Source organism: Rhyacophila brunnea, unplaced genomic scaffold (genome assembly GCF_057557595.1).
Source record: "Rhyacophila brunnea isolate RB1 unplaced genomic scaffold, BYU_Rbru_1.0 scaffold_11, whole genome shotgun sequence".
Lineage (NCBI taxonomy): Eukaryota > Metazoa > Arthropoda > Insecta > Trichoptera > Rhyacophilidae > Rhyacophila > Rhyacophila brunnea.
In genome coordinates this window covers 32,794,448-32,809,621 of record NW_028232763.1, presented here as the reverse complement: position 1 = coordinate 32,809,621, position 15,174 = coordinate 32,794,448, and the positions used below count along the sequence as shown (strand labels likewise).

The 15,174-nt window shown below is 33.9% G+C and overlaps 2 protein-coding genes across 3 annotated transcripts; one reads left to right on the top strand and one right to left on the bottom strand.

Moving 5' to 3' along the window:
* Window positions 1-1,743: 1,743 nt before the first annotated feature.
* LOC147078620 (uncharacterized) lies at window positions 1,744-8,613 on the bottom strand. The gene is made up of 4 exons (XM_085960256.1): window positions 8,521-8,613; window positions 4,680-4,819; window positions 2,819-2,948; window positions 1,744-1,938 (listed from the first exon to the last, which is right to left on the bottom strand). The coding sequence occupies exons 1-4, from the start codon at window positions 8,558-8,560 to the stop codon at window positions 1,769-1,771; spliced, it is 480 nt and encodes a 159-aa protein (XP_085816382.1). The 5' UTR covers window positions 8,561-8,613; the 3' UTR covers window positions 1,744-1,768.
* LOC147078619 (transmembrane protein 177) lies at window positions 8,259-13,600 on the top strand. 2 transcript variants are annotated; one of them, XR_015072188.1, is made up of 5 exons: window positions 8,259-8,471; window positions 8,985-9,121; window positions 10,129-10,220; window positions 12,503-13,120; window positions 13,461-13,598. XR_015072188.1 is itself a non-coding variant. In XM_085960255.1 (4 exons), the coding sequence occupies exons 1-4, from the start codon at window positions 8,314-8,316 to the stop codon at window positions 13,064-13,066; spliced, it is 951 nt and encodes a 316-aa protein (XP_085816381.1). In that variant the 5' UTR covers window positions 8,259-8,313; the 3' UTR covers window positions 13,067-13,600. The 2 variants fall into 2 exon arrangements, 1 of the variants encoding a protein (XP_085816381.1); XM_085960255.1 differs by having other exon boundaries at window positions 12,503-13,600.
* The last annotated feature ends 1,574 nt before the right edge of the window (window positions 13,601-15,174 follow it).

Below are 15,174 nucleotides of genomic sequence, written 5' to 3'. Positions count from 1 at the left end.
CTGGATCATGGCGACATTCTGTCACTTGACCATAACATACTGTGCTAATACATGACATTGGATTATTATTATAGTCGTACTCAGTTATTACGATCTCAGACATAGCGAGATCTTGGATGTAATGAGGAAACATTCGTTGACATTTTGGTTTATGATTTACTCCATACATTTATTCACTGTTATAACGAGCAACTTATCGGATATACCGAGCAAAACTGTTAAAAACAACATTTTTGACCCTAAGCAATAAAATCCGACCGGGCAGTTAACTAGACCGATGCCGCCGGGATCGGATTACGTTTATGACACTAGTTAAGTGTTGTAAGTACCTAATTGGTGTTTTCGTCGTCAACATTGAAAGAGTATCCATGCATATGGCTGAAATTGCATGTAAAAAATCCAAGCTTTGTGAAGTCAGTAGGTACCTACCAGTGCTGGCGGCTCAGCACTTCATTATAATAAACAACTTCTTTTGTAGATTATGAATGCCATGCTTGTTTCGGGGATTTATACAATGGTTTTCAGATTTTTTATGTTCTATGCTTAAATAAAACGTGGCGCGAAAAATGTTATATAACGATATAAAGAGTAATACTTATATTGAGCAAATTCAGTTGGTCCTATCTAACTCGTAATAACCAAGTTCGACTGTAATTATAAAATAAAATTCTGCATGTGAAATATGATTTAATTATATCAATTATCATATCAAATTACACTGTACAGCCACATATTTTTGAATATTTTTACTATTGGATCAAATTTGTGGTGTGTCTTTTTTCACTTAGCTGGTCGATCTGCCACGCTGACCCCCACTAAGACCGGGCCCCCAGACTAGAGCTCTGTCAACCCTCTGCTGTGGGAGCCATGCAAGTGACATTTAGTTAGAAAATGGCTCTGGAGCAATTTTGACGTCAAATTATGTATAAGGAAAATTCTGTGAGCAAAAGGAAGAGGGCGATATGTTTTAAAAATCGAAACATGAGTTAAATACAGAGCGTTGGAGTAGACCCTTTTTTGAGTTGCTCAGCTCCGGGACCTGATACTTGCTCCGGCTCCGTTCCAGGGTAAAAACTTTAATATGTATACAAATGTTGAAAAAATAAAAAAATAAGTAGTTTTAAAATAATTGTCATTTTCATTATTAATTCTATTAAACAAAATTCCAACAACAAATCGTCTCTCATTATTTGCCTCTTCTGTCAAAAAAGTGAGGTTCTTAATCACTCGGGAGTGTTGCCATATTTCAAATAATTCCAGTGTTGCAAAGTGTCAAAATATACTATTTTCATTGGATTTTAGGACGACAATTTAATAATAAAAAAAAAAAACCCGGAGCAGTGGAGCACTACAAATTTTCGGTGCCCCTGCTCCGGGGTAAAATCCCAGTGCTCCGAGCTCCGCTCCAACGCTCTGGTTAAATATGAACCATGATACACGTATGCACAAAATGAGAAAAAGGATTAGACCCTATCAACGCTTCTAAATTTCAAACAGAATCATGGCATACAGCATGGTCCAAAAATCAATCTTCTTTTGGCTTTCCTGAAAAGTAGCGAATTTAAACTTAACACCTTGTTCCTGTCGCACACAGAATTTATTTTTTATATTCAAAAATTAAATTTCATTAGAAAATTCTATTAAACATATTATATTTTATAATTATTTACGATAATGATTAAATTTTTTGAGACAAAAACCATAGCAGATGTTTACACATTCTTTGTTTCATTCCATGGACAGCAAGTTAATGATGAAATAATTAATGTCAGATATTAATATTCCGCCAAGTGAGCATAATTGTTCCCGAGAGTGCGGCGAATAGTTGAAAAGTGGAAAAGCCAAGAGCAGTAGCGGAGTCTTTGCCGACTCCTGGCACTAGAAGATTGCTTCCACCCGATCCTAGATGTCCACCCGTCACTCCTTTGATCCCATTACCTGCGAAAATTATAACATCCATTAATTTGCTACATTATAACATACTTAGTACCTTTGGATGTACCTACCTTTATAGATTTGATGGTGGAGGTAAAAGGTCATGGTTGCTTGGTGATTTCGAGGAGAGTTTATTGTTGATACCAGAATAAAAGAATACAATAATAAAGATGACAGCGTGTGGTTATAATTGCGGGTACGGATGTACTGATGTGATGGAGAGATTGATTATATTAATGAACCGAGAGACTTGATTCGAGTGACGATAGTATTGCGTCACGTGACAGACTCGATAAGTGAGTGAGGATTTTTGAATTGTCCTTATTTATACTAATGCAGTCCATATATTACAAGAGACATTGTCGCAATTAACAAAAAAAAAATCGGTTTGGTACATGTTCAAAAACGCGCGTTTACATAATCTTACTCCCTACTTCAGTTATCGTTTGTCAATTTATGGCTACGGCCGTATGTTATAGCTTACCCACTGGGAAATGCCAATAGAAATGGCGTATTTCAAAAAAATACAACTTTATTCTTAGGTCAATAGGTATTATAAAACAATCATTATTCGTAGGATGTTTTATCACATTTCAATGGTCAAAGACATAGCTTATAATCAGTATCTTTTTTAGAATTGTCTTCAAATGTGTTAATCGTGCCCATTTTTTCAAAATGTCTCAGCATAAAAAAAACATTGTCAATTCAAGAGAAAAGCAACATTCTCGAAAAAGTTAAGGAACATGTTGACATAATATGCTATAAATATCAATTTGTATGATTTTTATATATATTTTTTTTAATTTTTAATACCACCAATATTTTCTGTCAGTTTTTTTCAAAAACGTAAAATCTGGGTTTCACTGTATATTATTTTATTTACCTGTGTTGCACAAGTCAGATGTGCATGCTCTGTAATAGGTTTTGAAGTCGGCATCTTCAATCAACGTGTTGAGAAACACTGGATTACTCTCACAGCCTCGATAGAAACTTGCCACACGTCCAGACGGGTTCTAAAAAGTTTAATCAGAAAAAAGTGATGTTTATTCAAATGAAGACATTTACAATTTTTTTTGACTATATTCAATTCTAAAACGATTATATGGGTTTCCAGATTTTTGTTTTTACGAGAAATGTATGTTAGCCACTTGCTCAACCATTAGGTCCTTACTCAGGGTCCAAATACACATTGAAAAAAAACATCATTTGGCCAGACACACCCACAACGTAATAGACTGATATGTTATCGCTCGGCCATTGTTAGCATAATATGTATGTTTAACGGTTTGGAGACGCTTTGTCTCCGATTTTCCTACGCAAAGCTTTTTTTAGCTTCACTTTCATATATTTTGACTGCACTGTGCCTTCTTAGAATACATTTTCGAGTTGAATTCAATTACATATTTTTAAAGTGTAACTTTTATACAATATATTCTACATGAAAATTTTTAAGAGTATGAATTCCATTGATCTGTGATAAAAAAATAAAAAAAGAATGTTATGGTTTACTCGGTAAATGAAATAAAAATTAAAGGCAGCATACAGGATTGGTCTACAGACCTTTCAGCTATCAAACACGCCCTCTGCTAATCCGACCATAAAGGAACCGACAATAATTATTATGTACACCCGATCCTCTTTTTGCACGGCTTTTTTTGCACGATTTCGAAATAACACGGTTTAAAAAAAGTATTGAATATTTTTTATTTACACTGATTTTTTTGCTTTGACACGGTTTAAAAAAAACTAAAAGAATAAAAATATGTATGTATGTAGTGTACATATTTTATCAAAAAATTGCGTTGCAATAGACCGCACGCTACTGGTGCATACTTATGTTGTCACCGGATGCTGCCTAGACATACATATGTACATAAGTGGCGCTACTAGTCAGTCACTTCGGGTTCGATACAAGAGATGCGCCACGTGCTTCGGTGTCAGCATCATTAAATATTTCCAGCGATGAGTGATTTTTCACCAGCGAAAAACAACAGTAAACGGGCACGTTTATTATCAAATAGCGACACCGTTCGAATATATTTCTCTATGCTAAATTTAATTTAAATCGAAAACTATGTATTTTTATGTATAAATAATAAATAAATTCAATTTATTTTTGAGTTCAAGAATTTCGTATTTTGAGTTGATTTTAAGTAATGGAACCTATCTACCATTTTTGTATGGGCACCTTATCTTTTTTTGCATGGTTTCGTTTTACACGGTAGTCTTTGGAACGTATCCCCCGTGCAAAAAGAGGATCGGGTGTATGTAGGTATATTCAATAAATTTATAATATTTTCAAAATTTCAAATTTATAATATCTCACCCAACAATTATGACCTATCGTAACATTAATTATCACATAACATAAGAAGACAATAAATAAAATTATACAATATCATTGATATATTATTGTGGACACAAACCGAAATTATTAATTTTTAAGTGTTCCAGTTTATATTTATTGTAAAAATTGAAAGCAAAACAAGTTTCACTTAATATGTCGCACGTCTTCACAACACACCCATTTTGTTACCTGGACGCATGTATACATTAATATATTTTTAAAATTTGTGTTGAAAAAATGAATAACATAATATTTTAAATGTGACATAGGATAATAATTCTGTATTCGAATGAAGATTTATTTTAAGAAGATTGATGCAAAAAATTGTATTATGTTGAAAAAAGTTGGCTTTCTATTCGAAAAAACAAAGTACTTAGATAATACCTTCATAGATTACCTGATATTCTTGTCGTTTTATCGTGCAATATTTGGCATTGCAAGAGACGGAAGGAGGACCCGTTGTAACTCCAGCCGGATTTATGACGCATGTATCCGACGTGTCTGATGCAGATATGGTGCAGACATAACACTTTAAACCTGAAAACCAACATTGGAAACATTTTAGTCATTTACATTTCAACAGTAATTTCTGACATTATAATAAAACATTATCTAAGGAAAGTTGAACCGTATATGCAGGAGATAAAGATGCCACATTTTATGACTTAGTACCTGACGGTTTCACTGGACTATTCTAGGTAGCAGACAATCGCAGAAGACGAAGAATTAATACGAGTCATTAGTAGCTAATGAAACGATTAAATTAGTTAAATCACAGTATTAAATATTGATTAATAATAATTATTATTATTCGTCTTTTTTGACCATATCTGCACTTCAGTTAAAACATATGAACACCATACGGCAACTACAAGAATCCCTGTCACTTGCCAGTCTTGCTGACCTCATTAACTCTTTCTACTGTTTGATGTAAACCCTCTAATCTATCAGCAATATGTCATCAGCATCAGTGGCGCACCCAGGGGGGGGGGGGGGGGCAAAGGGCCCTGGCACCCCCCAAAAATGAAAATTATCAGAATGATTTTAAATATCGAAATTGAAAGCCAATAGACTATACCTTTGGGCTTAGACAAATAAAAACACGGCAAAAAAATGATTTGTAATAATTCTCCAGCACCCTTTTTAAAAAAAATTCTTAGATTTTAATTTCTAACAGAAAAATTTCGAAACACTAATGTCAGGTTTTTTTAGAAACATAATCACTAATGGAATTGTCAAAAAATTCTCGGTGTCCACCCGAATTCCGGAGTGGTGTAGGTCATGGCTGGGGAGGGCTGACAGAGCTCTAGCCTGGGGGCCCGGGCTGTGGGGGGCCCGGACTGTGGGGGGCCCGGGCTGTGGGGGGCCCGGCGTGTCGGGTTGACCAGATGAGTGAGATAAACACACATCATAAATTAGCTTTAATAGTAAAAAAAAGTCGCCTGCAGCGCTATTATACTTCATGACCATGAACATTTTCAATTACTTACATAATTGTGCAATATATTTTTTGATTACTATGTGTCGATACTCGACAGCTCCATTATTAAAGTAGATGTATTAAAAATCGCTAATAATTCACTGTATAAGTACCCTCAATTTGAACTGAAACACAATTTGAAGAACGTTAATGTAGTGTTTCACACTGCCTTTAATCTTAGCGGTAGGTAGGGGGTCCGCCAAATATCCTAGCCTTAGGGCCCGTTTCAGGATGTGGGGACCATGGTGTAGGCACACCGAGTGCAATAGACAAAAGACCGATAAACGAGAAATTAAGCTGTGAAGAAGAAAAAGATCCTATGGGACTAATTTACATTCTCCTCCTTGGGCCCCCCCCAATATTAAATCCTGGGTCCGCCACTGATCAGCATACTGTATCTTGTACAACACATAATTATCATGTCTTCTGAATCCGATTCATATCACTGGCGATTATAGCAGGCCAGAATCAAAGTTCAGAAAAATGCTCAGACGCATGGGAAATATACCTTGGAAAGTATGGGTAAAAGCATCTAGTGGAAATCAGCGCTGGCTAGCTATGGGCTTTCCAAACTGTTTAACGAGTCACATCCCATTGTTGACACACTCACATACAAATTAAAAAATCCATAATAAAATCCTTCATACGATTTGTGTGTGGCTGTGTCGTCAATGTTCTCGCAATTGCATAATAAACTAAAGAAAATATGGTCAGTTTACATACCGAAGACAGTTTGCAGTCCGAAAATACTCAAAATTACCAATATTTTAACCATGATTCACAAAATCAATAATGTTATTATGCTATAAAATATGAAATGAAAAAATATAATGAAAATATGAAATTTTGAAAGAATCAATATTCTTTATCATTGAAGATAAAGCTGATAAAACATTCTTGATTACTCATATTATCTATCTTATCTTAAACAAAGCATTAATCTACTGGATTATAATAAAACATAAATCAATACTATTTTTTATGAATTATAAAGATATGACGTATAACAAGAGGTTTTCAACATAATTTGATAACACCAAAGAGGTGTCCCGTTCCTTCTATCTGGCCCACAGCATTGATTCGCATCAAAGCTTTAGGTATTAGGTACCATAAAACCGTATTTCCTCGATTATATGATGTATTTTTCCTATTTTGGAGTCTCCAAATTCGGGGTGAGTCTTACAATCACTGGAAAATTCTGCGGTCGTAATGAATCATCACTGATTACTAGTAGTGGGAGGGTCAGTTGGTCAAAAAGACTACATTCTGATGCTGCATTGAAAACAAAAGTTATTGTGTATGGAGAAGAGACCACGGAAACAGAGTTGCAGGACATAAATTTGTCATAAATGAAGTGAATATTCGTCGTTGGAGAATTGATCGTATTCCTATATTTTTTTACAAATCAATGAAAATGTCTACTTATCATTTTGTCAGTTTTTCTGTAATCATAAAGTTTACATAGGTAAGTACATAATGTTTTTATTTTTTATTATTGGTAGGTATATAAAAATAAGGGTGCATCTTATAATAAATGGCATCTTATAATTGAGACAAAACGGTAATTAATATAATATGTGTCACTCTATGTAAATCAGGTTTCCTTTGTTAAATATTATGTAATATTGAAATAGGTAGATACCTACCTATGTAACATTTATCATTTTTTCATTAAATCACTAAGTAAAAAAAGAACCTCCACGCAGTTGGTAGGTACTGAAATTATTGAAAAGTTTTTTTTTTCATACAGTTTTCATGAAAACACGTATTCTACAATAAGTGTTTTGTACTATGGCTACTTTAAATAGATATAAAATAAAATTATTGTTTTCGCGTTAACAATTTACTGCAGTGGTTAAAACGTGTTTAAATTGGGCGCAGCAATTTTCTGTTGGTACGGGTTCGAAACCCGATGTCTAGGTTTGTCCTGGATCTCGACTTTGATTCGGAACTAAATTTTTAGTAAGTACTTACAATCTGGTTTTTTTTTATACCTACTACCTATTCAAAAAGTTGTATGAAAAAAGTGATAACTTCGTGATGAAAATATGACAACATTGGCGATAGAACATGTGGATGGGCAAGTAGGCAACATTCCACTGCAGTGTTGCCTACTGTAGCTTAAGTATTTTGTACTATATTGGTGGGTATTTCCGTACTATAATTTGTGTGCGAAGTAGGTACTATATTTTTGAGGAAAATTAGGCGAGCCGATCGTTCAAAAGAAACAAAAAAACCCCACGACTTTTAAACGTATTTTCTCAAATTCACCGGTAATTTTATTTTGTCCAAAAGACGTAAAAAAGGCTTCGATTTTTTCTTTTAATTTCGCGTTATTTTTTAGGAGAAACAAAAAACTTATAAATACATACTATACGTACATTTATTTTTCAATTGAAGACAAAATCTGAGACCATAGACTACAAATACTTTTTGAGACGATTTGACTTATTATTTATAGTCTATGATTTGACAATTTGACATTTCTAAAAATTTATTTAAAACTTGGTTTGCTTGGTTATGAGTAACTAAATATAGAGTAAAACTTAAAATGTCTTTTAAACGATTTTCAGCATGGTTTAAAACAGACTTTGGAAGGAATTTTGCTCACGGCGGAATGATAGGCCTCAATGGTGTTGGAATTGTGTATCATTTTACACCACAAACTGTGTTTTTAACATATTACACAGACGCCGTCCATCTATACGAGTATGTAAAAAAGTAGATATTTATGAATTAAACACACGGTTACACATACAGATTCTTCGCTGCATCCTCCCTATTACATTTTTAATCATTAACTCGTTAAATAAACTAGGAATAATTCAAGACCCGTCTTTATCGCGCATGCCTTATAAAAGATGGGGTAATTGTGCCGCAGAGGTGAACACGACCTTTTATAATTTTTTTTTTACGAAAACAATTTATTCCATGTAGACAATTATAATAATAAATACCTTTTTCTGTCGGCGCATCGGTTTTTCGATCCAATAATCGTTAATTGAAAATTTGAAATTTTCATACATTTTGATACAACATTATCACAAACTAAGATTATATGAGGTAATATTAGGTTGGGGTAGGTTAGATTAGGTTAGGTTTGGTTTGGCCTAAGAAGAAAGTTGTAAAATCTCATGTCCACCTCTGCGGCACATTTACCAAAGATGGAATGGTTACACTATTCTTCGCTTGTTTTTCACTAATGATGCCTAATTCTTTCAGTCAAGGCACGCCGGTTCCTGTTCCAGCACAAATCCAAGCCAAATTTGAAAAATGTCTGGAGATTCTTAAAGTCGAAGAATTATACAGAAGAGTCATTACGCCATTCAGCGTTTGTGGATTTGATGTTTTCAATGCAGGTAAAATCGTTACATAAACTTGTAAGCCTTGGTAAATGTGCAGCAGATGCCCGCATGAGCTTTTATGACGTTCTTTTTAGATCAAACCCAGCCTAACCGACCCCAACCTAATACAGTCGAACTCGGTTATTACGATCACGAAAATAGACAGGTCTCGGATGTAATTAGGAAACATTTTCAGATCCAGCTGGTTTTAACTCATTTAGTACCCCTTGGGCACCACTATATGACTGCATTTGTCCACTCGCCGAGTGACATTCCGGTCCATTGCCATTTCATCAGCTTGGCAATCTCTATCATGTCTCGTACTCTTGTCTGCCTCCTAATCCATTGGTTTATTTTGTGATTTTTCCGCATTCCGCCTTATATGCATCAGTTCGTGCCACATTGCATAGTATGGTTAACCAAACTGCGTGAGTCACAGATAAATCGAAATTTCAGATCCCCATGTTCAAACTGTTCATGCAATGAATATACATAAGTAATGTGTGACTTCCTGCTATTTGTCGTAATGTGCGGAGAGTCTAAATGAACAAGTGTCCCTGACTGGGTTTAAACCAGTTTACAGGTATATAAAAATTGAAACACAAGTAACGTAAAAGAAAGTATTTTGTGATTTAACCACAAAATGAAAGTTATAATAGTCTACAGATTGGTTTATTAGTATTAGATAGGTATTTCGGTTGTCACACCATATTATATTGTTTACTTAGCTATCGACTAATTAACCAATCTGTAGATTCTAGGGGTCGTCCATATATGACATCACATCCTAAGAAGGGAGGGGTCTGATATTGTGATTAATTTTGACGTCTGACATTATTTATTAATATAATATTTTGTATTATCAATTTGTAAAATGAAATTCTACCAAATAAATGCCATCTCAATTAATGGGTTAATAATATCTGTTCAGATTTATGATTTCTATCTTCGTCCCAGTCCGAATAATGTTTCAATATCAAGTAGGTGATTCATTTACATACATTGTAATAATTATCTTTCAGGAACGACTGCTACGCGGTGCGGAGCTGTAGTTGGGATACCAACTAACTTTAACTATAAATCGACGGATGATATTGACAAAGAAAATATTAGGGTAAATATCTTCTTAAAATTTTACAATAAATAATATATTTTTAATGATAATTTAAAAATATATAATACTAGCAGTATCACCCGGCGCTGCCCGGGAGTGGAATGGTTTAATATTTGAAAACAAAAACTATAAATTTAATACGTAGAGTGCAAATGATTGAATTTAAAAAAGTAAAAAAATATAATATTAGAGATTTTTATTTTTAACATATAGTATATTGGATTCATTAGAAAATGTGGCAGTACTGCGTCGCCCGCGCCGCACCGACTCGGTTGGCTCCCTGCGGATTAGCGATTCTAATAACACAATTATTTGCATCTAACTTTGCCATTTGACCTCCGATCGAGCTGAAATAAACGCCAATATTTTTTAAATGTACACATTCTAGCGACATTTTCAATAAAAAATGGGGGTTGCAGCATTAACTTCCGCATTTCAAGGGCTTGCACGCGGCGGCCTTTTTCTGCAAAAACGGTAAAACTGTCTCCGGGGTGCAACAGGTTAAATCTGAAATTTGAGACGCCAACCACGCACTCCGGCTCGTCGGTCTCCGTCTAATCTCCAAATTTTGTCAAAATCCAACTGCGCGTGTGGATTTGTATAAAGAAAAACCGACACCAGGACGGTACATACAAACATCCAAATATATTCTTCAAATTATAGTATAGATATTCTGTACCTCAGAGCCACTAAGTCCATTTTGCTGAAAATGAGTTAGAATGGAACAAGTTTAACTTGAGGTTCGGCAGTGACGCTAGTGTTGTTATCGAAGTATTGCCAGGATTAGAAGATATTATTCCCCACTTGATAAAAACAGAAATATAAAATACATTGACATATTATAATAAACTATTTCTTTGTGTGTGTGAAAAATGTTATTGAATCTTTACTGAATATTTTTTGTAGCCGCGTCGATATATTATTTTTTTGACTTTGGACATTGATTGGACATTGAGGAATGTACTCCGGTTCCTTTAAGTGTATCGCATGCATTCCTGACGATTTTCTATCGTTTCATCGGTGGGCGGTAGACCAATGTCTCTCATTTAAGTTATAGTATATAATTATTGTGGAATGTCATCAAATTTAACCGATTTCGAGTAAATTTATTATCGGAAACATTCAAACCGTAGAAACTTATGGTGAATCCCAAACATTCTTAGTTAATTTTGTACATAATAATATTATAACGTAAGATAACAGTAACAATAAACAAAACTTTGAGAAACAAAACTCCACTCTGTGGAGAACCATATCACCTTATTAGGATCGGTCATGGTAAAAAAAATAATACAAATTGCATTTTTTAAATTCAATGAAACCCTGCCTGAACCAAAGATAAAAATATTTTAGATATTTTATATATAAAAGAATATTTTTTTTATTTATTGTAGTTTAGTTTAGGTAGTGACATACTCCTGTAGGCCTAAAAGTGCAGCTTGGCCACATAGTCAATGAACAGAATAGGAAAGACTTATGACATATCACTTGGCTATCTGGATAAAAAGGGAAATTTCAAGATTCATAGCATTAACGGCCCACATGCTCGTCGTAGGTCAAAATTGAGTTTTTATTGTATTTTCAAACCATGATCCTGGACACTCCTTAAACGTTGTAGATAATCTATTTATATAATTTTGAAGCCTTATTATCCTTTATATTTATTTTAAAAATTTGATGACTGCATAAAGTATTTTTGTTACATAAAATAGTATTCTTTTAAACCTCTCGCTCTAATGTTTTAGAATATAGTCATATTTCGGTACATGAATGTGCAGTGGTGTTAAGATTTTTTACATTTATTAATTTTTAATCGCATTTATAAAACCATTAGTATAATTTATGACGAGATAATTTTAGTAAAATATTTACGATAAAAAATTATATTGATAATCTCTGTGATCCCAAATTTGACAAGAATTAGGCATTTTATTATTCAAAAAATCGGCAAGATTAACACATTTGAAGTTTGAAGATGATTCTAAAGATACTTATTATAAGCTATGTCTTTGACCATTCAAGTGTGATAAACATCGTATGAATAATGATTGCTTTATAATAATTATTGACCTAAGAATAAGGTAGTGTTTTTTTGAAATACGCCATTTCTTTTGTCATTCCCCAGTGGTTAAGCTACAACATACGGCCGTAGCCATAAATTGACAAACTATAATTGAAGTAGGGAGTAAAATGATATTGACGCGTGTGTTTGAACATAAAAAACTCCATAATAGCTCTGGACTTTGATTGTGGTTATAATAAATATTTATTTTTATTTTCAGGTAAACTTACAGACGGTAGATTGGTCATCGGAGGAGGGACAAAAATTAGAAGAAGCCCTGGTTTTACCAGATGAAGTGCAAATGTTTGCCTTGTGCAGAGAAATACTTCAAGCGCAAACCTATCAAATTTATTTGAATACCCTCTACGGTATATCGAGTTTCATAGCGCTATATGGAGCATCAATGTACTACAATCGGAAACTTCAACTTTTTGATAAGCCACCAATGGTAAGGTATACTATGTATAGCATCATGAGCTTGTTCGTGATGGGGGTTTACTTCCTGGCAAAAGATTCCACGCATGTGGCTTACGAAAAATCAGTAGACAAAACCTTGGCTGATCTCGGTCCGGAGTATATTGACAGTGGAATTGTGTTTTATGACAAGATTTTGAAAAGAAATCAAGCACTGCACGTTCTCATGGGCAAGGAGGGGGAATCCAAATATTCGAAATTGGGAAATGAAAATTTCTTCATCAGGAATGTCCGAGTACCGATTATGCAGAGGAAACAATATTTTGAAACAAGAAAAAAGGCATTGGAAACACCGTCGACTGATAAATGATTTAAATAGGTACCTCCAGCAAAAATCAGATTTTAAACATACAATGCGACTTTCGTATCAAGTCTTCTACGTCATCACAGTCGTTTCTAGAACTAAAACCTACTGCCCCCGCATTTATTCACTATAATTCAGTGTATTCGATATCGCGTGGAGTTGTATAAACATTAAGATACCCAAACCTTCACGGGAGCAGGCGAAGAGCATTATCTAAAATGTAGAAGTATTGTGAGTTTGAAAAACAGAAAAGAAACCTTTTAATTACTTTCAATAATGTTAGAGATAGAGTATCTGCTATGACAAGTCAACACGAAAAGAGCATGTGATGTAATAATATCAGCGTGCAAAAACCATGTGACGTAACAGTGTCAGCATATACAGCGCTGTGACGTAGAAGACTTGATATTGTACAGCTTTTTTTAATGGTTTATATCAAAGTTAGTTGGTAGCAATGAAATGGTCCATCATTTTCATTATTGTTTTGAGAATGTAATTTATTTATAAAACAGTGCATTTAATAAAATATGTTAATAGTATTGGAGTTTCATTTATAAAAAAACTACTCACCCACTATAGTAATTATTTGGAGGTCAAGTAGAGTGTACACTCGAAAAAGAAATTTCTTAACATCCAATAGAGCAGTGTTTCCCAAAGTATGGTACGCGTACCCCTCGGATACGGGAAGAGTTTGGTGGGGGTACGCGCTGCACCGGGCTTTGGCTGCGATTGGTGCAGCAAGCATTAATAAGACATCAACGAGCACAAAAGAGCAATTATTGTTGGAATTAGCGTCAGACGGATTCTTGAAAAATAAATATAAGGAGTGTACTTTAACATCATTCTGGTTACAAATGCAACATGTGCAGTGACGTCCCGTGGGGGTAGGCAGATTGATCATCGCTTGGGGGCGGCAGTTCCTCGAAGAGCAGCAAATCAAGAAGAATCATTAGGTATATTTATTTAGAAATAGGTAGGTACATAAACATAGTAATAACGGAAATACCTTTACATTAAAAAATTCACCCCACTGGTTTGAAACAAAATGTATTAATTAACATAAAAGGTTTAACAAGGTCTAAAGGTCGATATTTAGTTTACTTTCGTTGTCCTTGGACGTAACGTCCCTGAAGACCAGCAATGACACATGCAGATTTGCGAATTATACATATTTGAATTATACGTAGATACATACTTACCTAATTAATTTATCCGATTATTTTTTCCAGTCACTCACATGTTTTCAAAAAGTTGTCAGGTGTATTTTTTAATGTATCTGAAACCGTGGACTCATAATATTGTCTATTGAAGTAGAGATGGCATTTAAATTAGATTTAGTGGTATATATTTTGTTAGTAATGTATCCACACAACACATTTTCTTAAATATTGGTGTCATAAAAGGGTGATAAAAAATACTGTATAAAAAATATAGGGCGGCATTTTGTCAAGGGCCGTCACTGAACATGTGTATTCAGTTTTAACCCAGAAGGTCCTGAAATACATCTTGCCTTTTCCAGCTTCATATCAATGTGAAGTTTGCTTTTTCAGCATTTGTAGACATTAAGTCCAAGGCTATTGGATGTGGAACCGCATCTCAGATTAAAATTAACAACCAGGGAACCAAATTACTATCTGTCTCAACATAAACAATCATCCTTCTCATTGATGATTATGAATGTTATTTATAATACAACTTTTATTTATATTTTATTATGAATGAATTTTATTTTTCATTTATTATTATTTTGTTGATTGTTATTAAAGTATTTACATAATATGCAATTTTTATTTTGACGAGGGGTAGTCAGTGTTACGAAAATTATATAAGGGGTACACAGATGTCGAATGTTTGGGAAACACTGATAGAGGAATGAAATAAATTTATAAAAACTTAAAAAAATATCATTGTAACACATCCTTGTCTGATGATTTAATTTATACGAAGTTCCATACATATTTTTTTTCTGATTCAATGGAAGTTAATATGTATTTGAAGGTTAATGGTATGTTTTCAAGATTTCAATACAATACATGATATTTATAAACCAACTGCATTTAGCTGACAGAAACATAAAAACCTATTTTTGGCAAAAATCATATGAAACCAATCCC